We start from the raw sequence: 27,158 nt of genomic DNA, 5'->3' as shown, positions 1-27,158 counted from the left end.
ACTTTACAGTATTAAAATAACATAATAGAATGATATTGTTCACTGGCCCATTGCTGTGAGTACAACATGAAATACACGCTTTTTGTATAATCATTCTTACTTTACAGTGTCGTTGTTGCTTGAAATAACATCGAGAGATATTGTTCGGAGGCTTACTGCTGTGAATAACATGAAACACACATTTTGTGTCATTATTAATTTACAGTGTTGTTGTTGTTGTTGTTAAAAAAGAATAGAGAGATATGAGGGAAATGACCTCTCCACGTTGTAAATAATCTGGCAGGTTAAAAAAAAGATGGAGAGGCATAAACGTGAGCAACACAATAAGCACACACCTTCTTTTTATAAGGACAGAGCCCATAGAGACTCTGTCAACATTGGATTATAAGAGTGAGGTGTACCTTTCCTCTTCTCCCTATTACGCGGGAAGAGGGCTACGCCCCTTTCTCGCTACCTTGATCCAAAGTGCAGCGTGACAGCACACAGGGTAATTTTACCTATAACACAGCTCTCGACGCATCTCTGTGTATACCAAACATTATATTTTCTTTTTAATACTACGTTGTTGACCAACCATATATTGTAGACTTCAAATGTATGTCGGCGGAAATGGTGACGATAAAAATTACTATAAAAATACCCTGTCATCATAAAATACAGTTCATTTAGCGGACTAGTTGGAGGAGATTTTTCACACTCACGCGTTCAAAAAGCAAAACAAAACAAAACTAAATGTGCAAGAAGCAATCTTAGAATCTATTTTTTCTTTCCTTTACTTTATTTCATATCTGCTCCTTTCAGTAAACAGACATGAAAATGTTTTTTTTTTTGTTATCATATGCCCTGCTATCGCACAACGTCTTGATGCTATGTAATCATGTTCTCATGTGTTTTTTTTTTCAAAATCATTCGTTAGTTTCAAGTTTTCTCATTTCTGTACTACTTTTTACTTTAAAAACTTCTCTGTGCTTCAGTGGTATTGATTAGAACCGGGACGTCCGTCGCTGCCCTCAATGGTAAAATTACCTCAAACATTTCAAGGGTTCATATGCGACCACCTTCGAGAGATGGTCTAGTTTTAGTTCAGCTGAGGATTCAAATTTTAACTTTTTGCGATAACTAGGAACCACTTATATGGAATATTGAATAATGTTTACTATTAAGAGGAACTAGAAGTTTATTTGATGAAAACTGGTTTCAAAATGACTGAGATATCTAAATACAAAGAAGTACTATTAAAATGTAGGACCCACGTTTTATTACCACCACTATGCTTTACTTTGTGTTTCAATATCTCAGTCATTTCAAAACCGATTTTCATCAAACAAACTTTCAATTCCACCTAGATTTTATGATCTTTAATATTCCATATAGGTGATTTGTAATTTTCTTGCAAAAAAGTTAAGTCCCCAACTCAACCAATGTGGTTACGATCTGTAAGTTGTTGAAATACAGATAAAGTCTTAATGCAAAAAGACTCCATATGTGCTGTATAACAAACGATCGGCAATAATAATCATAGTTAGGTGGATGCAAGTCAATAGCAATCTTCGTGATCTCTTCACTATATGATGCATTTAAAGAGTCATTTTTTAGTTATTGTTCCCTCGCAGTGTCATCACATCAACAACAACAAAAAAATATAGAAACTAGAGAGGGGCCGTCAAAGGCGGCAGACCCACGCCTAAGTACAAAGTCGGGGTAAACATAATGTGCATTCGGTCATCTACCAGAATTCGGCCACTTAATTGCCAGTGGGTGATTTCAAGTTCGGTGCTAGTGCTAGTGCTAGTGCTGAGATAGCACTAGCACCGGCGATAAAACCGAACTTGAAATCACGTCGGTGTTGGGAGTTGACCTCAAAATTATGACGTATTTCCGGTTGCTGGTGCTGGGCTCGGTGTTGAATGTCGTCTGCTGAACCGAGCTCCGCCGTTTGTGTTAGCGATTTACGTGCTTTTTCTCCACTGACTAACACTAGCCCCTAGGGATTATCATTTTCGTCATTTCAAGTTCGGTGCTGGTGTTAGCGTTGCCGTGCGAGACTCATATTTACGTCCATAAGTAGTTGCACGTTTTACGTGCAAAGTCTATGCTAATGCAGTGGTCGCCCACGTAACGTAAACGAACACCATCGACATGGCTTTATAAATCTGAGCCTATGAGCAAAATTAGGATAACTGTGCTTTAAAGAAGGGATGAAATTTGTGGCACTTTAATTATTCTTCCTCGTTATGTGTCTAAAACTATACAGTCATGGCTACATCTTTTCACATTTGACTTTAACTATGCGCTACCACTTTTTTCGTCGCGCAATTCCCGCGGAGCTCGCGGTGCTGTGATTCCGACACCTAGTGCTGGTGATCGATAATTTTGATCGGTATCGCCTCGTTAATCTGACCGTCGGTGTTGGAGCTCGATTTAACGCTGTTATTCGGGGGCTAGCACTAGCACTAGCACTAGCACCGAACTTGAAATCACCCAGTGTGCTTTATCACCAGCCAGTGAGTTCTACCAAAGATCGTACACTGAAGTGTACGATCTTTGGTTCTACAGTCACATCACACGCAAATCACATCATTACACATACGGTATTAACACTCATTCACGTACAGGAAAGTCCTTAAGTCTCCTCCAAAAATCCATCGAAAATCCCAAATTCCACCGTCAAAAGTGCAGAATCGGAACTTTTCCAAGCGCGCGCGAATTAAGTCCAGTTTTAAGAGTATTGTCTACGCGACGGGTCGCGGAAAAAGCGCTAAAAATCGAGAAATACGCCGTTTTCTTGCGGGATATTTTGATTATAGCAAGCCGAGAGTGTGATGATATCAGAGGTCGTATGAGTGTACGATCTTTGATGGTATCCACAAAAGCAAAAAAGAAAAACAAAATTTACGTACCCCCTAGGCAATTACCCCTATGATTAGTGTCTACGGGAATTATTCAATGCAAGGGTTGAATGCAAATGTCTACTGCACCAGTATTCGGCCACCAACGAGCGCCGCAACGTCCCCGGTGCAATTTTGCACCAACAGTGTAGAGCGCGATGCATTTTCAGCGGCCTTGCACACGCATTGACATTGAGCACGCATATCGTGCAGTGTGACTGCGACCGAGCAAAATGCTCCTCCAACGAAAAAAACAATCAATGTTAATTTGAAAAATCATCAAATATCAAAGGTCGTATGAGTGTACGATCTTTGATGGTATCCACAAAAGCAAAAAAGAAAAACAAAATTTACGTACCCCCTAGGCAATTACCCCTATGAAATAGTGTCTACGGGAATTATTCAATGCAAGGGTTGAATGCAAATGTCTACTGCACCAGTATTCGGCCACCAACGAGCGCCGCAACGTCCCCGGTGCAATTTTGCACCAACAGTGTAGAGCGCGATGCATTTTCAGCGGCCTTGCACACGCATTGACATTGAGCACGCATATCGTGCAGTGTGACTGCGACCGAGCAAAATGCTCCTCCAACGAAAAAAACAATCAATGTTAATTTGAAAAATCATCAAAATACGGGCCAGTTTGTGATGACGGAGAACGAACTTTCATAAATCTAGAAGGACATAGTCCCTCAAATAGGCCTAAACGTAAATTTCGGAATTCTTACGAACATTTGAGCAGCGAAGTCGGATCGTTGGGGACTTTATGTGTTCGTATGGTAGCGGAAAATCGCAAAGTGAGAAACGGGAAATTTTCGGAATGGTCACTATACCATGGGGTCAAAACTTCAAGGTCACACAGAATTTGCAAGGGTCAACCGATTATCACCAAAATCTAATCGATTCTTTCCTGTCATTATCCAAACATTCCCTGAACATTTCGTGCAAATCCGTTTACCCGTTCTCTTGTTATCTTGTACACAAACAAACAAACAAACAAACAAACAAACAAACAAACAAACAAACATACAAACAAACAAACAAACAAACAAACAAACAAAAAAACAAACAAAAAAACAAACAAACAAACAAACAAACAAACAAACATACGGAACCCTTTACATAACCCCCTGCCGATTTTCATCGGCGTGGGTAACAATAAATTCACATAGTGGATACAGATATGGTATGTCACTTTTGTTATTACACCCTTCCTCCAGAATAATGTAGTTAAATATTCCCACACTGCAAAAAGATACACGGATGTTACGTTACAGATGTTACAGATGTAATACCATGGGTGTTAAATCTAACACAAACCAGTGTCAATACAGGACCACACCGACAGGTGCACAAAGCATGTTGTGATGGCGTTGAAAAGTGTTCACCTGGCATTTCGTGGTATTGATTTGACACTGACTGTAGATGGTGGTATTTTGACACTGACTGTAGATGATGGTATTTTGACACTGCGCTGGTGTTAATTCAACAATGACACTATACATGATGTTAATTTGACTTTGCTGGTGGTCAGTTCAATGGTGTAACACCCATCCAGTGTGAATAGGAGAGCATGCCCTCTGGTGTAAATGTGGTGTAGGTGTGTTCACAGTTAAAAAGCAAAACAAAAACAAAAACAAAACAAAAACACACACACACAAAAAAAAAACAAGTTCGTTATTTGGAAGTTCTTGTTCGTCTTGTTGAAGTTCAACATCAACAAGAAAAACAGGAATCTATTACCTATTAAAAAAGTTTTGTATTTTGAAGCGGGACCTTTTTGTGTTAAAGTAACACTTCAAATGAACACCTTAAATTCAACACCAGCTCGATGTTTCATATTCAAAGGGATGGTATAGTATTGGTGGAGATGAGGATTATTGGGCTGTTAACTTTTTGTGAGATACCAAGAAACCACCTATGAAATGGTACAAAGCATACCATTCTAAGATGAATTCAAATTTTATATGATGAAAATCGGTTTTGAAGTGGCCGGGACATCCAAAAAGAAAGTAAAACAAAGCAATCGTAACAAAAGGTGGGTCCCACCTTTTAATAGGATCACTCCGTTTTGGATATTTCAGCCATTTCAAAACCAATTTTCATTAAATCAACGTTGAATTTCTCTTGGAATTACATGCTTTTTCACATTTCGTAAGAGATTTCTCATTATCCCACCAAAAAAATGTAAGAAACCAGAAGTTAGGTCTCAACCAAAACTATACGATCCCTTTAACACCCGACTTTTTGCAGTGCATACATTTTTTTTTTGCTTGTTTGCTTGTTTGTTTGTTCAGTTGGTTTGTTTCTCTATTGTTTTTAATCACAGGCATGCCTTCTTCTGCAACTCCTCGGCTGGATCTTCCTACCCGTCTACATCGCCAGCGGGGTGAGAAAGTTTAGCTCAGAAATACATCAAAGTAGAGATCGGTTTCAAAATGATGACTTTTTTTTCACAGAAATGCACAGTTTGAATCGATTTCAGTCATTTCTCTGCACAGTTTTCTAAATGCTCAAAGCGCAGAAGGATTAATGCATACGTATCATGATGATTTAAAGAAATCCCTTGCTCATGAAAATTATTTAGCCTGCTTTTATAAACACCAGTGTATTGTGATGTCAAAATGTAATTCAATTTTCAATCTGACTTTAAAATACTAAAATCAAATGAACACAGCAGTAGAAGTTTCATTAAGATTGTTATGGAAGTTTTAGTTTCACTTTGAAAAATGGCAGAGTTGAATCGCAACCACATACCGTACTTAGTTCAGGTATAGCAATGCCATCAAAAACTCAAAATTTTCCTATCGTTTCGGACTAAACAGGGTCATGAGAATGATATAAGACTAATTGTACGTTTAATTCTGAATAATGACACACATGAAGTGGTCTGTCATATCAGCTGTTTGTTTAATCAACTTTGTAAGTTGTTTTGCTCATTAATGCAAATGTTCTTTTCGCTGCTGACAGGTCTCCACTCTCCCGGAATACATGTCCAAGCGATTTGGGGGACAGCGAATTCGCGTCTACCTGGCCATCCTGTCGCTCATCCTCTATATCTTTACAAAAATATCGGTAAATAATTTTTCTGTTTGAAATGGGTTAAACTGAATGTGAAAGGTCACTCAACGGATGTCTCGAGATATCTCGATTATATATAGAAGGATCCCCGTTGACACGTGCAATAATCTTACAAAACATGATTATATTCGAAAGCCAGTTCCCTTTATATTTCTCCACTGAACGTAGGCCTATATCATGGATATCGCGTATATGAAGGATATCGCCGTATTCTGTATCCTCTATAAGAAGGTTGACAATCAGGTAGGTTGATTTGCTAAGGTACTTAATGAAAGATCATAGGAGTGCGTTTGAAAAGTAAACCAACGTCGGCCCTAAGTCTTATTTACATTACAAACCTACTAAAATGTGTTTTTATTGAAAGAGTCAAAATGCTCAAGAAAGAATACATTAAAAAAATATCGTGAATAGCACCGCGCTTAGTTTACAATATGGTGAAGTGGTGATAATAGGATTCCCTTATGTACGCGCAACATTATTTTAATGTATTTAATGTATTTTAATCAACCCGTTTCACCGATTAAAGTGACCTTCTATTTCTCCATATTGTTCCCGGGATAGAATATTGTTTTGACCCACGTTGGACACTCGCTCGGAGGTGCAAATTTAGCCACAAAATTGCGTGACGGACATAGATTATTTGCTCACCACTGTAACAGTTCTGCGCCACCATACCCCACCCCCACATAATTATTGTTCTTTCTACTTCACTTCCCGCGGGTTTTTATCACGGTGCTGTTTTCATCTTTTACTGAAATTTTAGAATTCGAGTTCTGTGTTTGATGTGCGTGAGTGAAAGGAACAGACAGTTGAAAGACCCTTGCCAATACAACACCAACAAGAGTAAACAGTACTGTTTGTATATACACATGCAGAATTAAGATCCAAGAATAACGCGGGTTGGTTTGAGCAGACGACAATGAGAGCCTCTCAGTCTGTCACCATGGATACCAGTGACCTTTAAAGACACGCTTAGTAAAAGTATACGTCCCTATGTCATCTCGATTTGTAGGCGTGTTTGTTGGTGTCATTGCGTGTGAGTTTGCCAACATGGTGAAAGAAAATGACAGTGTTTAACATTGTAGAAGTTCAATTGGAAGAAAAGAGTGAAATTTTGTTACCGTGCTGTGTAATGATGTTCAAATTTATGAAAAAACAACCAACACCAAAACACCTGCAAATTTTGAGAATGATACTGTCAATATCAAAGATATCTGTGAACGAACATTGCCTCGCCAGTGAACGAATGGGAAATTCCGACACTCAGCTTCTCAGATTCAGGTTCAGATTTTGCAATCAGCATTCAAACATAGTTCCTTCAAGCGAGTATATAACTTACCAGAATTTCAGACTGACTCTGTGGCGATTGACTAATTTCGATACTTCTTACTTTTGAGTTTTGATAAAGTACGTATGAAATGCAAGATTTGACCGGCCTGTTCCCACGTTGATTTCATGTTTAAACTTTCGAAAAGTTTTGAATTGTGGGGTCAGTGGGCTTTGGATACTTTTACTGAGGAGCAAAGTCCGAAGAAAAACGAAAACCCGAACTGCAAACATGACGGAACAAATTAAACCCTATACATGTAGTTCGTCGGGCGGTGAAAAGAATTCCAGATTCTTTACGGCGACACTTCGCGGAGACGGTTTACAATCGCTCTGCTTGTCGCCAAAGAAACTAATACCGATCACAGAAATGTGGGTTTCTTTCTTCTTTCCCCCAATGTTCGCAGTGTTTGGCTTACATGTGTTTTTTCATATGTGTATGCGTAAGGATGTGAGCTTGGTATTCTTTCCAAGGATTTTTAGCTGATTGTTGATGTTAACATTGGTTCATCTAATAATATTTGAATGATCGATGGTGCTATAATTTTTTTTAAGTTATTCATACCAGTGTTAGGAACAGTGGAAGTAGTAGTAGTAGCAGTAGTAGTAGTGGAGCTTTTTGTTGTCGCTGTTGCTGTTGTTGTAACTGTTGTCTGTGCAAAGAATAAACTCATGATTGCGTCACTATACATTTTCCCAGATAGAGAATTTTTCGCTGGAAAACGAAATCAAGAAAGCTTTCCGACCTTCTCAACAAAACAAACTAAATGCAGACCAATTCGGAAGTGACGTCACAATCACATGACTAAGACATCCTTGCCGAGGAATACAGTACGTGTCTGTCGTGCGGAATTAAATTCTTGCTTTTAAAGGGATGGTGTATATAGTTTTGGTTGAAATGTGGCTTTAGGTTTCCAACTTTGTATGAGATAATAAGAAGCTTCTCATAGAATATGAAAGAACATCACTCCTAAGAGGAATTCAAAGCTTATTTGATGAAAATCGGTTTTGAAGTTGCTGAGATATCCAGAAACAAAGAGATCCTAATGAAAGGTGGGACCCACCTTTTATTAGGACCACTTTGTTTTACTTTTTTTTATATCTCAGCCTTTTTAAAACCGATTTTTATCAAACAATATTTTAATTCTTCTTCGAATTGTATGCTTTCTAATGTTTCACAAGCGGTTTCTAATCATCTCGCAAAAAGCTAAAATCTGAATCCCCCATCTCAACCAAAACTATACCATCTCTTTAAGGTGTCTTAAACCACTCAGTGTAGAAATTTCTTTGAGTTTGTTTAAACTTCCTGAAATATATTATATTTCTTTTACAAACTACTTCATCACGATTACTCCGAGCACTTCGGTGATTGTTCCCTCTATGAATAGATGTCTCTTAGTTGCAACAATATAATGAACAATATTATTTCATTTGCTCCGTTTTGACTCAATAACAGGTGGATTTATATTCGGGAGCTCTCTTCATCCAACAAGCCCTGCATTGGAATATATACCTCTCGATTATACTCCTTTTAGCCCTGACGGCAGTATGCACCGTGACGGGTGAGTAGAACTTATCATCCACTCTTAAATCATCCGAGTCAGAACTGACCCGGAAAGGGTCCGTTGGGGTCACATCCCGTTCCGGATCAGAAATGACTCTGAATGGGGTCAGATATGACCCCATTCAGAGTCATGAATTGGGTCATGGTGACCCCATTCCGGGTCTTCATGACCAAATTCCAGATCATTTTGATCCGGAACGGGATGTGACCCCAACAGACCCGGTTCCGGGTCAGTTCTGACCCGGATTTTTTTTTAGAGGATCCTTTCGCAGCACACGATCATAACTGCTGTTCTTGCATGGCAGTGACGAAGCATTAATGATAATATTAAAGGCATTATTCACCATTTGCAGATGAAACAAAAGCCCAGATTTGATGCTTCAAAATAGTTCTAAAATGTGAGTTAGGGATAGAAATAACCAATGTAAATATTTTACTCAGGATAACCAATGTTAAGTATTGTTAAATATGCAAAATGTAAACAATAGTTTCAAGTGTTTCCAGACTAAGCCGTCTACATAGGTATGGTTTATTGAGAGAAATAGTGATATCTCCTTATATTTTAGGTTTTATTGCAATTTCTTTCTACATTATAGTATGATGTTTTGTGATACAACTGACCTGCACATATGCATCAAATGTAATAACTCGAAGATTTTTAAAACCACTGATCCTAATCAGCTGTACCTTTAAATATATGTGCTGGTAGATACATGACATGGTAGACTTCATATAAGGGATGGAAAAAGGTCTGTTTAGCTTTACATGAGTGATCTACATTTTAAGCGGGGCGATTTTGTAACAGGAAGAAATGATAGTTAAAGATTCTTCATGGTCAAGAAGAAAACTCATTTAGAATAATGACTTTCTTCCGATCAGAATTCAAATCACATAGTTCAAATGCAAGAAATGACATGTAATTTGCTCCCTTAACAGAAGAGTCATCACCGTCTTTTTTGGCGGCTTCGTCAGAGCCTAAGGAAACATAAGTGTTACCCCCTTCTGAGAAGAATCAAGACCAAATCAATTGAATACGTCTATTTTCTCTGCACCATCAAAAAACCAGAATAATGGACAAATAAGATGAATATTTCGGCCAAACAAAGAAGACACTCTAAACTCAATATGTTTACTGCATCCTTTTGAGTGCTCTGACAGTTGTGCCCCCCCCCCCCCAAAAAAAAAAAGATGCTACATGGCAATGACTGGCTAACAGCGAATACAAAAATCATGCTCGTGAGCATAACCATCGTATTACAAGTATCCGCAATTACGTATTGCCCCTTCGCCCCTCCCCCTTTTCCACCCCCCCCCCCCCATCCCGTCCCCCTATACCCACACAACTTCCTGTCACGTTCCTCAGTGCATTTGAAAGACTAATTCATTATATAGCGCTCACTATATGAAACATTTTTTGCTGTCAATGATATCATTGTCACTGCCGTTAGTATTTTCTACTACATGTATTATATTTTCTTCTTTACTTTCCTGGACTTGATCTTATTTATTTATCTATTTGTTTCAATGGCTTTTGTACAACTGTCAGACTGTTTCTCGTGTATGCGCTCTTTCGATTTGCATAATTTTGTGTTTGTGTTTCCTCTTTGTTACCTGGTCTGTAAGGTTTAAGTTTGTGTTTATTACTTAAAATGTATTTTGTATGTGATGCAGGGCCCCTCGGTAGAGCAGTTCCGAGTGATATTTTGTTAACTTATTTCTGTAACCTTTGCCTTTCATATCGACGGTTTCCTTTATCTATTTTATGTATATATATTATATAAAGAGAGGGAAAACTGACCAGAAACAAAAATAAATAGTGAAAACTTTGAGCAAAGAAAATGGGGTTTTCTTTGCTTAAAGTTTTCACTATATATATATATATATATATATATATATATATATATATATATATACATTGTATATATAAAACACAATAGTAACATACAATTGTAACATATTTCTTTTGCTGTTGTTTCTCCTTCGTATTTCAGGTGGTCTTGCGGCCGTGATCTACACGGACACCCTGCAGTTTTTCATTATGATTATCGGGGCCTTTATACTCATGGTGATGAGTAAGTATTATTAATCTCCTCCGAGGAAGTTACATTTTTGCCGACATTTTGTTAATAACAATAGAATAATGATAATAATAATAATAATAATAATAATAATAATAATAATAATAATAGTATAATAATAATAATAATAATGATAATATAGTACTAGTAGTAGTAGTAATAATAATGATAATAATAATAATAATAATCACCATCATCATTTATTATCATTAGTAGTAGTAGTACTAGTAGTAGTAGTAATAGTGATAGTATCATCATCATAATTATTATCATTATTGTTATCATTATAATGTATTATTATCATTATTTGGTATTTCAATACAAAATACAAACAGGAAATCATTTTACATGAGATGAAGGTTGTGGTGATTCTAGGTGCATACCGCTGGTTGCCAAGGGAGGTTGTTGTTTCAATATTACTCGAAAATTTATTTTCATAAAGTTTTAAAGGTGGATCTGTTGAGGTAAGATGGACAAGTGAATTAACTTTTGGTAATGGTCTGGATCATGATTCGGAATAGCGGAAGTTTTGCCCTCGGAATGCTTCTCGTTTTACTTTTTTAACTTATTTTCTATTCTGTTCAAAAGGTGTTTAAAATGAGTATATAGCACAAGCAAATATTATTATAGCCGTTCTCTTTCCAAGTCATACCGAAGCTATTACCTTTAGTTTGCATGTCATGTTAGGGCGTTTCTTGAATGAAAATCATACCTGCCATCTATTCTACAACGATATACGATCTTCGAGATACTTTCATCTATACCCTCTCTAACCACAAAAAAGTTTATGTTTATGTTTCTTCATATTGATATGTGTTTGTGAAGGAGAAGGGGCAGTTAATTTTACGTATCATCGTGGGTTCAGGGGCAAGCGAATGCCCCCCCCCCCCCGATCCAAAGTTATTAATGACCTTCTCGGGGATGTACTTTTTCTTTTGTATAGTCCTTTTGTGGGGGCGGGGAATATGGGGTTGCTAGCAGACAAAATGTATGTTTTTTTTACTATTTTAGAGCCAAAGTGTGTGGAGTTATGAGGATTGTGTGTTTGTGGGGGGGGGGGGCAGCCATCAGTCCCCTGTTTTCATGGCCCATGCAAGATTGTATAGGCCTACTCCGATTCCATTCCAACCTATGTATTATACATAATACCGATTATTTTGTTTCATTATGTCTTCATTATGTCTTGTCTCCTTTTCAAACACAGGTTTCGTACAAGTAGGCGGCTACCAGGAGCTCCAGGTGAAATATATGAACGCAATACCGAACACAACTCTCTACAATCCGAATACGACGTGCGGATATCCTCGAGCAGATTCTTTCAAAATGCTCAGACATCCGACCAATTCGGATATGCCGTGGGCCGGATTTCTGCTCGGCCAGACGCCAGCCTCCATCTGGTACTGGTGTACGGATCAGGTGAAGACAGTGTTTTGGTAGCGTGCGGTTATCCGCTGCTACGCGGTTTAACAGGGAAAGCTAACAAAAAAAAAAGCTTCATGATGCCATGAGTCATAAAAACAATTGTATATTTATACATTAATTTGTTTTTATCAGTAAGGGATCCTTATATTGCATACCTCGTTAATAGATACTCGGGGAAAATATATATGAATTAGAAGATATTTATAAGAGGCCTGTGACGTCACTCGTTAGCAGGCCTATATGGAAAAAAAAAGATATGTCACACCTGGGTGATTGTTGATTGGCGCCAAATCATCGGTTGCCAATTAGATTCTTCTTTTTTTTGAGAAAGATGACAGCCCGTCGCGTCGTCGAAACTGTCACAGGTAACAACTTTTGGATGTGTCTGGAGAACTCTTTATCTATATTCATCAACCATCCTTATGAACTTATTTCGCTACATACATTATATTTTGAATACATTCGTATAAATCGGCCCACCGTCTATTTACTTTAACATATCTAGATGATGGTTCAGCGAGCTCTGGCGGCTAAGAGTCTGTCTCACGCTCAAGGAGGGTGTCTCCTCGCTGGCTACATCAAATTCCTACCAATGTTCCTCATGGTGCTCCCCGGGATGATCAGCAGGATTATGTTTCCAGGTTAGTGTTGTAGTTTTGATAAAATGATGATGATGATGATGATGATGATGATAATAACAATAATAATAATAATAATAATAACAATAATAATAGTAATAATAATAATGATAATACTACTACTACTACTACTACTAATGATGATGATGATAATAATAATAATGATAATAACGATAATAATGATAATAGCGATAATAACAATGATAATATGATGATGATTATGATTGTAATGATAATGATAATAAAAGCAATAGTAGTAATAGTGCTTCTCAACTTCATTTCTTGTATACTGCACATTACCTCAGTGCCCCTATATGCTGGAATTCCACAGAAGGCAGAAAAAAGGAATAATATGAGAAGGGGGTAAAACTTACTATATGAGTGTGGCTACTACAAAACGAGAAAAATGTTTTACTGGAGCACGTTTAAATAAATGCCCGAGCGTGTCGAAACTCTCGATACTTGTAGCATATTGTTTCATTAGTGGGATGCTGCTGTTTTAAGAGACAACTGGAGAAAGATACCTACACCAGTCATTAAAGAAGTCAACTGTATCAGCGGTCCACTCTTTATAAACTTTTCATCAACCACAAATTAAAAACCTTTTTTTTTTTTCCTGGACTTTCTTTACGATTAATTTCGTAGACGTATTAAAGTGGCGTGTAACATCTACAATTCTTTTTTGAAGTATAATTGTTTATCACCGACTTCAGTATCAGTTTGGAAAAACTCTTTTTTTTAAGTGGGGGGATGCGCAATTACAATTCAGTCCCTGCTGTGCTGAGTATGAGGAAAGCAATTGAAAAGAAATATTAATAGTACATTGATTACAGCACATGACAACATCCTTGGTATGTCCACGCATTCTTTCTTGGTCCTTTATTCCCTTGACCGATATGTGATTTCAGGTCATGTTTTCCCCTATTATACGTCTATAGATGACGTAGGATGCGCAACGGCCGAGACGTGCATGGCGGCGTGTGGCAGCACGACGGGGTGCTCGAATATCGCCTACCCCCGGCTGGTCATGGCGGTTCTTCCTGTGGGTAAGTGGGCATATCTTAATACTGTACATCGTGGTATTACTTTGTGGAACGCCTTTTCCAAAGGATACAAAGAGTTTATACATATAAATAACAGTATTTATCGAACGTGGTTAATTTACATTCGTGTGTTCCCTCTTGATTTGTATAATTTTGTGTTTGCGTTTCCTCTTCGTTACCATGTCTGTAAGTTTGTGTTTTTTTACTCAAATTGTATTTTGTATGTGATGCAGGGCCCCTTTGTAGAGCAGTTCCGAGTGAACTGAAAGGGCTACCTTACTAAAAGAAAATGGAATGAATAAATAGATAAAATATACAGACAGATTAACATTACATTGTGAAATATTGTATAGCATTACTGACGTTTTGTTAAGCGCCGTGAACACCGAAAGGTGAACCTGTGCGCTCTACTACACGATACAAATATCCACTGTTATTGAATAAATAACAATGTGTGTGTGTGTGTGTGTGTGTGTGTGTGTGTGTGTGTGTGTGATTCTGTATGTTGCACTGTTTGGAGTGTAATTCATCATCTCTGAGTATTTTTTACCCACGCCGATGAAAATCGGCAGGGGGTTATGTAAAGGGTTCCGTATGTTTGTTTGTTTGTTTGTTTGTTTGTTTGTTTGTTTGTTTGTTTGTTTGTTTGTATGTTTGTTTGTTTGTTTGTTTGTTTGTTTGTTTGTTTGTTTGTGTACAAGATAACAAGAGAACGGGTAAACGGATTTGCACGAAATGTTCAGGGAATGTTTGGATAATGACAGGAAAGAATCGATTAGATTTTGGTGATAATCGGTTGACCCTTGCAAATTCTGTGTGACCTTGAAGTTTTGACCCCATGGTATAGTGACCATTCCGAAAATTTCCCGTTTCTCACTTTGCGATTTTCCGCTACCATACGAAGACATAAACTCCCCAACGATCCGACTTCGCTGCTCAAATGTTCGTAAGAATTCCGAAATTTACGTTTAGGCCTATTTGAGGGACTATGTCCTTCTAGATTTATGAAAGTTCGTTCTCCGTCATCACAAACTGGCCCGTATTTTGATGATTTTTCAAATCAACATTGATTGTTTTTTTCGTTGGAGGAGCATTTTGCTCGGTCGCAGTCACACTGCACGATATGCGCGCTCAATGTCAATGCGTGTGCAAGGCCGCTGAAAATGCATCGCGCTCTACACTGTTGGTGCAAAATTGCACCGGGGACGTTGCGGCGCTCGTTGGTGGCCGAATACTGGTGCAGTAGACATTTGCATTCAACCCTTGCATTGAATAATTCCCGTAGACACTAATCATAGGGGTAATTGCCTAGGGGGTACGTAAATTTTGTTTTTCTTTTTTGCTTTTGTGGATACCATCAAAGATCGTACACTCATACGACCTTTGATATTTGATGATTTTTCAAATTAACATTGATTGTTTTTTTCGTTGGAGGAGCATTTTGCTCGGTCGCAGTCACACTGCACGATATGCGTGCTCAATGTCAATGCGTGTGTAAGGCCGCTGAAAATGCATCGCGCTCTACACTGTTGGTGCAAAATTGCACCGGGGACGTTGCGGCGCTCGTTGGTGGCCGAATACTGGTGCAGTAGACATTTGCATTCAACCCTTGCATTGAATAATTCCCGTAGACACTAATCATAGGGGTAATTGCCTAGGGGGTACGTAAATTTTGTTTTTCTTTTTTGCTTTTGTGGATACCATCAAAGATCGTACACTCATACGACCTTTGATATCATCACACTCTCGGATTGACCGAAAGATCGGTCTGTATCTGTCCGTCGGGGAATGTTCCGCGGAGACTGCGTCTGGCTTCACGGATCCCCTCCGGATACAGACCGAAGTCAATGATTGCGGCTCCTGTGTGGAGCAGTCGCGCACAGATCAAACGTTACGATAAACCAAATTTCAGACAGCTTTTTTACATTCAAACAAGTTTGACATGACATGACACATTATGCAGCAATATTTGGGATAAATTTTTCAATTTTGCAATCGAAATACTCACATAAACTCGGTTATAACGCAGACATTTTATCGATATCGCAACATCGCCGTTCGCCAGCTGTAAGTCGCCATTTTGAATCTGTAAGCCAATCACATGCGGGGTACGTGTTTTAGTAAAACAAACACATAGAAGCTACCTCGCATGTGATTGGCTAATAGATTCATAGTGTATGTTTCTGCAGTTTGAACGTGACGACGCGACAGGCTGTGTTTTACGTTGAAAATTCTACTGAAATTTTGGATTATTCATTAATCTGGTGAGTTCAATGTATTCTTAAAAAGCTAATTTCACTATACAAGCTTAATTTTGCCGACCTAGGGCCGTGAATTAGATGCAATCGAGAAGGGTGAGGTACCTCACCCAATTTTCCATAGAGACAGTGGTTAAGAACATCCACACAGCAATAGGTACTGCAACCTTCCGTCTGTCTACGGAGGACAGCGTTAATGGCAAAATATAAAGAGTCCTCCGGACAGACGGATCTTTCTGTCTAACTCTCGGATTGCTATAATCAAAATATCCCGCAAGAAAAAGGCGTATTTCTCGATTTTTAGCGCTTTTTCGGCGACCCGTCGCGTAGACAATACTCTTAAAACTGGACTTAATTCGCGCGCGCTTGGAAAAGTTCCGATTCTGCACTTTTGACGGTGGAATTTGGGATTTTCGATGGATTTTTGGAGGAGACTTAAGGACTTTCCTGTACGTGAATGAGTGTTAATACCGTATGTGTAATTATGTGATTTGCGTGTGATGTGACTGTAGAACCAAAGATCGTACACTTCAGTGTACGATCTTTGATAGAACTCACTGGCTGGTGATAAAGCACACTGGCAATTAAGTGGCCGAATTCTGGTAGATGACCGAATGCACATTATGTTTACCCCGACTTTGTACTTAGGCGTGGGTCTGCCGCCTTTGACGGCCCCTCTCTAGTTTTATATTTTTTTGTGTCCGTTCTTTATTTCTGTTATTCAATTTTTCTAATGTATCTCGTATACATGCCGACTGTAAGTCACTTTGTTACCCACGCCGATGTAATCGGCAGGGGGTTATGTAAAGGGTTCCGTATGTTTGTTTGTTTGTTTGTTTGTTTGTTTGTTTTTTGTTTGTTTGTTTGTTTGTATGCTTGTTTGTTTGTTTGTTTGTTTGTTTGTGTACAAGATAACAAGAGAACGGGTAAACGGATTTGCACGAAATGTTCAGGGAATGTTTGGATAATGACAGGAAAGAATCGATTAGATTTTGGTGATAATCGGTTGACCCTTGCAAATTCTGTGTGACCTTGAAGTTTTGACCCCATATAGTGACCACTCCGAACATTTTCCGTTTCTTTGCGATTTTCCGCTACCATACAAATATGGCGCGCCATTTGATCAATAATGCCGATTAACTGTTCATCGCCGAAAAACACTGTTTATCGGCGATAAACACTGAAAAAACACTGTTTATCGGCGATAAACAGTGTTTATCGAACGAAAAACACTGTTTATCAAGTGACAAACAATGTTTGTCGAGAAAAACTATGTTTATCGATCGACCGATAAACAGAGTTTTTTGTGATAAACACTGTTTATCGACCGCCGATAAACAGTGTTTATCGAGAAAAATTCAGTTTATCAGTTGATAAAGGTGTGATAAACAGAGCTTCATCTTGATAAACAGAGTTTATCGCTCGATAAAGTGTTTATCGCCGATAAACAGTGTTGTTGGTCGATCGGCGCGCCATAGACAAAAGCGTATCTCCCAAACGATCCGACTTCGCTGCATGCAACTCTGTTCGTAAGACGATCCAACTTCGCTGCTCAACACCATTCGTAAGAATTTCGAAATTTACGTTTATTTGAGGAACTATGTCCTTCTTGATTTATGAAAGTTCGGGGTTCGCTCTCCGTCGTCACAAACTGTCCCGTATTTGGTGATTTTTTCAAATTAACATTGATTCTTTTTTTGTTTGTTTGTTGGAGGAGCATTCCTCAATCATGAAATAATTTTGCTCGGTCCCAGTCACACTGCACGATATGCGCACTCATTGTCAATGCGTGTTCAAGGCCGGTGAAAATGCATCGCGCTCTACCCTGTTGGCGCAAAATTGCATCGCGGACGTTGCGGCGCTCGTTGGTGACCGAATACTGGTGCAGTAGATATTTGCATTCAACCCTTGCATTGAATAATTGCCGTAGGGGGGTAATTGCCCAGGGGGTACGTAAATTTTGTTTTTCTTTTTACCCACGCCGATGAAAATCGGCAGGGGGTTATGTAAAGGGTTCCGTATGTTTGTTTGTTTGTTTGTTTGTTTGTTTGTTTTTTGTTTGTTTGTTTGTTTGTTTGTGTACAAGATAACAAGAGAACGGGTAAACGGATTTGCACGAAATGTTATGGGGATGTTTGGATAATGGCAGGAAAGAATCGATTAGATTTTGGTGATAATCGGTTGACCCTTGCAAATTCTATGTGACCTTGAAGTTTTGACCCCATGGTATATAGTGACCACTCCGAAAATTTCCCGTTTCTCACTTTGCGATTTTCCGCTACCATACGAAAACATAAACTCCCAAACGATCCGACTTCGCTGCTCAAATGTTCGTAAGAATTCCGAAATTTACGTTTAGGCCTATTTGAGGGACTATGTCCTTCTAGATTTATGAAAGTTCGTTCTCCTTCATCACAAACTGGCCCGTATTTTGATGATTTTTCAAATTAACATTGACTGTTTTTTTCGTTGGAGGAGCATTTGCTCGGTCGCAGTCACACTGCACGATATGCGTGCTCAATGTCAATGCGTGTGCAAGGCCGCTGAAAATGCATCGCGCTCTACACTGTTGGTGCAAAATTGCATCGGGGACGTTGCGGCGCTCGTTGGTGGCCGAATACTGGTGCAGTAGACATTTGCATTCAACCCTTGCATTGAATAATTCCCGTAGACACTAATCATAGGGGTAATTGCCTAGGGGGTACGTAAATTTTGTTTTTCTTTTGCGCTTTTGTGGATACAATCGTACCATCAAAGATCGTACACTCATACGACCTTTGATATCATCACACTCTCGGCTTGCTATAATCAAAATATCCCGCAAGAAAACGGCGTATTTCTCGATTTTTAGCGCTTTTTCCGCGACCCGTCGCGTAGACAATACTCTTAAAACTGGACTTAATTCGCGCGCGCTTGGAAAAGTTCCGATTCTGCACTTTTGACTGTGGAATTTGGGATTTTCGATGGATTTTTGGAGGAGACTTGAGGACTTTCCTGTACGTGAATGAGTGTTAATACCGTGTATGTGTAATGATGTGATTTGCGTGTGATGTGACTGTAGAACCAAAGATCGTACACTTCAGTGTACGATCTTTGGTAGAACTCACTGGCTGGTGATAAAGCACACTGGCAATTAAGTGGCCGAATTCTGGTAGATGACCGAATGCACATTATGTTTACCCCGACTTTGTACTTAGGCGTGGGTCTGCCGCCCTTGACGGCCCCTCTCTAGTTTTACAATGATTTCATACTCACGGCTGTATAAGTCTTTATTGTGGATTTGCCACTGTTGTTTTATGTGGATTTTTATATGTCATGTGGACCTCTTCAGCTATGCTGACAGGGCTATCCACCCTGGTGCTGGAAATAAACAAATAAAATGAAATAGATAAAATCTTTACGTGATCGTGATAACTATCTCCTCCGCTCCTCCTGTAGGTCTCCGCGGGGTGATGTTGGCCGTCATGCTGGCTGCGCTGATGAGCGACCTGACGTCTATCTTCAATTCGACCAGCACCCTCTTCACCATCGACGTCTGGACCTACTTCCGGAGGCGATTCAGCAACAAGGAGCCCGGCGTCAAAGAACTCATGGTCGTTGGAAGGTAAACGAAGAGGATCGATAAACGATCTCCTTGACGACAACCATTTCGTTCATGCTCATCAGTTTGTCGAACGAGTGTTGTATGCTACGGTGAAACTTAGGCGAGCGACCACTTCGAAGACATATTGCGCAAAAGAAATCAAACAATACTTCTGGATCGATCCCAATTTTAGGAGACTCTTTTGTGAATTCAGTACGTCTTCTTATCTAGCTGCTCATCCGTACTATGCACCGTCTTTAAAATCATCACCAGTGTCCTTACTCTCTGCAAAAATTCGAGTGTAAAAAAAAAGTTAATTTAGAGTGAAATTGGAGTAAATTCTGAGTGAAAATTTTAGAGTGACCTCAGGGATCACTCCAAACTCTTCAAGTGATCCCTGAGGTCATTCCAAAATGAGTGAAAATGAACATTTTCACTCAAAGTTCACTCCAATTTCACTCTAAATTCACTCTTTTTTATATTCACTCCTTCAGGAGTGAATATTTTCACTCGATTTTTTTAGAGAGTACTTGCGTCAACATGAGTACAGTGATCATCATAAAAGGGGAATCTCACTGAGCGGCGAATGTTTGCGAACGTCGCGAATTCTAGGGAATTTTAGATTTCGCCAGGGTTTGTTAACAGTTGCAATCAAATTCATAAACAATTGTCATCAAATTCGCAAACAGTTGTCATTGTCGTTAACAGTTTTTCTTGTCGCTGAAAAAAAAAATGAACATGTTCAAAATTTCTTTGCGACAAGAAAACTGTTTACGACAATGAAAACTGTTTGTGAATTTGATTGCAATTGTTTACGAATTTGATTGCAACTGTTCACGAACCCTGAAATTCCCTATAAAAGTCGCTACGATCGCGAACATGAGCAACTCAGTGAAATAAATGATAGTGTTACACGACAGAAGTTTATACACGGAATTGGTTCAAGGCGACGGATGATTTCTATGTAGATCTTTACAAGACGAACAGTAGAACTGTGGAAGACAATCAACCTCTACTATTCTACTTAATATTGTAGCAATGCTATATTTATAGTTCTTGAGTGCAAATCTACAGCTTTATTGAGCAGGTGGTATTCACAAAGGTCATTACACTTTTCGATCAAAGGGTCATTGTCCTGATACACACCAATGTTGATATTGTTGCAATGCTATTGTTATAGTTCTTGTGATCGCATTAGAACTACAGTGCGAATCTGCAGCTTGAATGAGCAGGTGGGATTTACAGAGGTCATTGAACTTTTCGATCACAGGATCATTGTCCTGATTCTAGTCGGTATCTCCATCGTGTGGATTCCGGTTATCCAACAGCTGCAGGGCGGGCAGCTCTTCATCTACATCCAGGAGATATCCGCCTACTTGGCCCCGCCCATTGCCGCCACTTACCTCGTGGCCATCCTCTGGTCACGTGGAAACGAGCAGGTATGAATCATAGGTCTCCCATTAACCCACATTATGGACTGTCTGTATGTTTGGTTTGTTCCCCCTTTTTTTTTTCGTCGGAAAAGCGCGACCCTGTTCCACAAAACACACGTGGGAGAAAAATAAAAAGTACAAAAACGAAATGTCAGATTGACAATACATGATAACTCATTCGTTTTCAAAGTCCATCCCAATGTTTGCGACGGGCATTTTATTTTCGTGAAACATGCCATTTCGAAGGGTGAAACCATGGTCGTAAAAGTTTTCTTTAAGGATTTCAAAGAGCAGACCCCCTTCCTTCTTCTGATGACGTAAATTCAAGTGAAGCAACTTGGGAGTTGTTATAATACCAGACACGAAAAGCATCGAGTACGTTCATGCATTACACACTTTTCTCTTGTATTGTGCCCTTAGTATCAAGATGCATATATCTATAATAGCAAAACAAAAATACACTATTAAGACTTGATTATTCAGACTTGATCCTTGATCCAGAACTATCATAATTACACCCAGTACTGATTACACCAAATGTAAGTCGATTTTTTTTTGTTTTTTTGTGACGCGTGGGTCAACTTGGCATATGAAGTGCCGTATGATACATTTTGATATTAATGCCTTTTGTGAAGTGTTTGGTGATTATGTTCAGTTTGAAATGTAAGTCAACTTTATGTGCAGGTTGAATTGGATAAATATAGAAGACTCAGATAAACAGTACAATTTAACAAAACATTTTCTGATGAGCCAACTACAAGCTGTTCTGTTGACGGTGCGTCTGTATTTTCGTTTGTTTTATACATATGTTCCCCCATTGGTCTCCTTTCAAATATTGTCCTATGATGAGTATAGGGCTGCTTTTGGGCTCTCTGCGCCGGCTTTTTCGTGGGCGGCATCCGGATGATTCTCGACTTCGTCTACCGCGGGCCACCCTGCTGGGAGGAGCCGAGGTACCGTCCGGCCATCGTGGCCAACATGCATTACATGTACTTCGCCCTGTTCCTCTTCTGGTTCACCGTGATCGTCAACGTGATCATAAGCCTGGTGACGGAACCACAACATCCCCAACGGGTAACTCATGTGCATCCTTTGAATGATCGATTGATTGGTTGATTGGCTGGTTGATTCATTCATTCATTCATTCATTCATTCATTCATCCATCCATCCATTAATTAATCTTTAATTGATCAATTGATTAGTTAATTAATTAATTAATTCATTCATTCATTCATCTATCAATTCATTCATTCATTTATTTATTCATTCATCCATCCATCACTCATTTATTCATTCATCCATTCATTCATTTATGCATTCATTCTTTCATTCATTTTATTCATATTGTAAATCAGGAGAATATTTTCGTTGCAGACATCACGACTGACAAATTGATGTTGATGACTTTGACTGCTAGTGTTAACATAATGATATATATATATATATATATATATATATATATACATATATGTATATATGTTTAATTACAATCATCAGAAAAATGGTAATAACAAGAAAAACATGAACTATAATGACAATGATAATAGTCCCTGTCAGTACGGATATCTTGTTAATGTCTTTATCATGATATAATTCAAGAAATCTTTACTTTTAGTCAAAGAATTGATATTATATTATTAACAGATGATAATGACACAAAAACCCATGTTGATAATAGCGATATCGTCATCATTATATAATCGTCTTTTTCTCGTCATCTCATCACACATTCAAGAAGATAAAGGAAATACGTAAACACAATTTCAATGGTTACTCATATAATTTGTAGTACATTTATCTATCATTTTCTTGATTGACTGTTTTGGTGGGCGTGGCAGCTGATTCGGACGGTGTGGTGGACCCGTTTCAGCCAAGTGGAGCGGGAGGATGATAAGAAAGTGACTGCGGAAGACATCGCCAATGCTCAGAAGAATTTCGAGTTAGAGGGTAAGCAGAAAATACTGTGCATAATCAATCTTATTGAGTTTAACGTTTACAGGGGAATCCCCCCCCCCCCCCAAAAAAAAAAGGTTTATATGTATGCAAAATACGTTATAATTTTTGCTTAAAGAAGTAAAAAGAAATCATTACATTTTCGCCAATTTCGTCAATATTTAAAGCAAGCGAAGAAAGTAGACGAATATATGTCTGAAAAAAACTAAAGGTGTTGTATCTATATCAATTGGAATCGTATTTACATTATTTAGACGTTTTGTAGCTGCCTGTCGATTTAGTATTATTTGTCTTTATGTATTATATGTGACATTTATTTTGTACCTAAATGTTTCAGTGAAAAAAAATTCTTTGTGAAAAAAAAAACGTTAGTAAACTCATGAATGAAGAAAGAATGAATACGGAGAAAGCATCAGTGAAGTTTGAGGAAAGTTAGACAATCCGTTCAAAAGTTGTGCATGTTATAGTTAAATCTGCGTGTCTCCATGTTGTCATAATTTTTGTGGTTGTGGAACGATTTTATGTAAACAAAAAGAAAAAAATCAACAAAAACTAATGAAAATACACATTTCCTCAACTTAGAAGTGACCTATATAAGGGTATACATGTATGCATAAGCACGTATGGAAGCCCTCCATAGACGTATCAATAAGTTATACGCCTATTCTAAATCTTTATTTTCTTTACTTGATTGATTGAATGGTGTCGTATTCTACAGAAGAAAGGACGGAGACAAGAACAAAATGGCGCCGGGCCTATGATTGGTTCTGTGGCTATGATGACACGGCCAAGGGTCAACTGGCTCTCAGAGAGCAGGAGGAGAGACTGAAGAAGATCACGTCGCTCAAACAGGATCCTCGCGCCAAATTCTTCCTCAACGTCAACCTCGTGCTCATCATCGGTTTCGCGACCTTCATGTATGCCTTCTTTTCGGTGTGATAGGGTGGTCGAGTCGGAGTACCAATTAAGGAACAAGACAAAAGGTGACATCCGATATCAGTACATGTATGTTGATACTTTGCTTCATCTTTCATGAGCAGAATAATAAGCAGCATTCGTGATTACTGGCATTTTTTTCACAATCAATGCTTTGGCTGATTATTTTCAAGAAGTGTGTTTGCATTTTTGTGGCTACAATAATTTGTTGTGTATTGAATTGTATATGAAGAGGTTTTACCTAATCAGGCAGATATGAAAGAAAATAATATCTTTTCGCACCATTTTCTCCTACTATTGTGACTATACTTTTGATGAGTGTGTATACATGTAGTTTACATGAAGTAATATCTGTTGTAAGAAATTGTCCACGTCATCTTATGTGAAACTCTCATATTGGCACTTTGAATGGAATCTTATATATTCTATATGCATTGTGATTATTGAAGTTCATGCGGGTTCAAACCTTTACAGTCTACGCACAAACCTACAATCGGATAGTCTCAACGACGAGTCAGTCTGGTTTTAGTATCAACATCGCCTTTTGTTTACTGTCGAAAATGTGAGAGAATGAAATGAAAACTTTGCAATATAATTATTATCATTTCCTTTTCAAACTGTGTATACTCGGGGTCTGGTTCTTCTACTGCAATCATACTGTAAGTGTAGCTCTTCCAAATTTCACTGTGATCTATCTGTTTTGTATGAAGTGAGTCATTCTTATCTCACTTTCGAATTGTTTTGTCGCATGATAATTCTGCGAGTATACTCACATGTGCTATAATTTGTACCTTTGTGTCTAATTGATTTCAAAGTTATGATTATTGTACAGCTTTCGTGTGTCAGAAGTGTATTTTATATATTTGTGTAAAATTTCTCAATATACGAGTACTCCCACCTTTGCGTCTTCATAGTCTATTTTGTGTGTGATGTTTATTGATTGAAAATTGACTCAAAGAGTAATAGAAATATGATTTTAAATCACGAAATGTACATGAAATCGTTTACAATCGATCGCCATAAATGCATTCTGGTGTGATTGATACTCAGAAAGTATATTTTCAGTCACTTTTAAAGCTCTAGGCCTATGTCGTTTATTTTCCTCGTCAATTTATGCATAGTTATCGAATTTAGTACCAGGTAATCAACACATGCATGGGAGCGATACTTTCTTTATTTTCTATTTTCCAATTTGTAATGTTTTAGCGTGTCGAGAGAATCCCATTTTGTACATTTCCTTCCCAGAATTAGAATTAGAATGTTCCCTTCTCGCATTAAATGAAATGGGATAATCTTTTAAATTTCGTTTCTCTTTTGAAATCGGAGAAAATATTCTCTTGATTTTTTTTAAATTCTCGTGTACAGTCTCTGTACTGGGCTTAGTGATGACAATTTGTATATGATAATTACAAACTCAAGATGTGTGATTCGTACAGCCGGAGCTATAACGACAATCAACATAATTTTCTAAGCTTGTTTCTTCTACTTTCAGACCTGTTGTGATTTTCTTTTTTAACTGAAGTAGATTTCATATTGTTCACTGAACTTTATCTGTACATGGCGACGCGTCTTTCCGTTACCTGTAGACAAGTACGTCAAGTGTAACCACGCATCATTTTTAATGAGGAAGATGTCATATGTTCGAGGCCATTTTACGCATCTGTGCATATGAAGATTTGCTAGCAGTATTCGGCCATTTACACGCTGATCTTTGCATTTTTTTATCTATCTGCAATTCTAATAACAAACGACAAAATACCTTAAAAAATCTATCTTCAAAGAGATTCCTTTTCCACTGCTACAGTAATAAATGTAATAATAATGATAGAGAAAATGGTGGTGATAATTATGATGATAATAACAATGATGATGACAAACAATGGCTTCAATAAAATTGATCTATCTTATCTAATATGGCCCGACACTTCACTCCATGTCTTTCCATATCATTTAAGTGTCTGATTGAATGTCAACGTTCTATGCATCAGTTGTGATTATTTTCAAATAGCTGCATAATCTGGCTGCATGAAACGTCTAATCGAGACTTTTTATGCGTAAATTTATATATCATTGATCTTTATCTGTCTTCAGAGCACTTGTGTGCATGTGCTTTAGCTGAGGCTCGGAGATAAAACATTCCGGTTAATCTTTGATTTAAAAAAAAAGACCTGTGCGTTCTTTTTGTAAGCGGTGTGTAATCGAAATTTATTTATAATTTCAGATTATGCTGCTTCGTGATTTCAGTAAATGAGAATAAAGCATGTAGGAAGATCCTGCTTATCGCATAGTCTTGTCAATACTTTGGTCTTCAAGTGATTTATTTTTTTATATGACAGGATTTTTTTCCCGTTCGCAGGATTTTTTTCCCGGGAAGCAAAAAAAGGTGGCAGGTTCGACTGTTTGATTTTATGTATGGAGAGTGAGAAAGAGAAGAGAAGGGGGAGTTTAATCATTACATCTTTCCCCTTTCACTATCTCTCACAAAAACACGACATGAAGTTTCCATGCCAAAACTATACATGGAACTCTCAGAGTCTTATGGGTGTTATCGGTTTTGTTAGATTTGAGATCACATACACAGAATACACGACAGCGCATAACGGATGTCTCATGAAAATGGCACGAGCTGCTTTAATCAATACTGCTTGTATAACTTACGCGCATTCACCAACTTCATACAAATAGAATGATATCAAAAAATTATACCTTTAATTTCTTTAACATCTGATTCATTTTAGCAAATCTTGCAATCTTCAAGGAGAAGGTAAACAGTACACTTCAAAAAACTGTCGAAAATGCCTACAACTGTGTGGCATGTACAAGGACAAGACAGCACGTTCCAAGCGAAGGTGAACAAGTTTCCCCCGTGAGAATAAGACTTGGTGTACAGTTCATCTCCTTGCGTTCTATCCATTAGCAAGTAAATGTACTAACAAGTTTAAGCTTCACATACT

The 27,158-nt window shown here is 38.2% G+C and overlaps 1 protein-coding gene across 1 annotated transcript in view; it reads left to right on the top strand.

Annotated features, from left to right (window-relative positions):
* The window catches only part of LOC139718532 (sodium/myo-inositol cotransporter-like), a 28,976-nt gene extending 4,665 nt beyond the window's left edge, over positions 1-24,311 (top strand). Inside the window, exons 4-15 of the mRNA XM_071630004.1 lie at positions 5,218-5,277; positions 5,859-5,963; positions 8,752-8,857; positions 10,851-10,931; positions 12,142-12,353; positions 12,865-13,000; positions 13,936-14,043; positions 19,737-19,902; positions 21,152-21,320; positions 22,170-22,388; positions 23,154-23,262; positions 23,987-24,311. Of these exons, the coding sequence (XP_071486105.1) occupies positions 5,218-5,277; positions 5,859-5,963; positions 8,752-8,857; positions 10,851-10,931; positions 12,142-12,353; positions 12,865-13,000; positions 13,936-14,043; positions 19,737-19,902; positions 21,152-21,320; positions 22,170-22,388; positions 23,154-23,262; positions 23,987-24,207 (1,692 nt within the window). The 3' untranslated portion in view covers positions 24,208-24,311. The remainder of the gene's footprint in view (positions 1-5,217; positions 5,278-5,858; positions 5,964-8,751; positions 8,858-10,850; positions 10,932-12,141; positions 12,354-12,864; positions 13,001-13,935; positions 14,044-19,736; positions 19,903-21,151; positions 21,321-22,169; positions 22,389-23,153; positions 23,263-23,986) is intronic.
* The last annotated feature ends 2,847 nt before the right edge of the window (positions 24,312-27,158 follow it).

Source organism: Diadema antillarum, unplaced genomic scaffold (assembly GCF_040938485.1).
Source record: "Diadema antillarum isolate AM-2024a unplaced genomic scaffold, OU_Dant_1.0 scf00000095, whole genome shotgun sequence".
Classification (NCBI taxonomy): domain Eukaryota; kingdom Metazoa; phylum Echinodermata; class Echinoidea; order Diadematoida; family Diadematidae; genus Diadema; species Diadema antillarum.
Note: the sequence above shows the minus strand (reverse complement) of the source record. Positions and strands in the feature narration are given on the sequence as shown.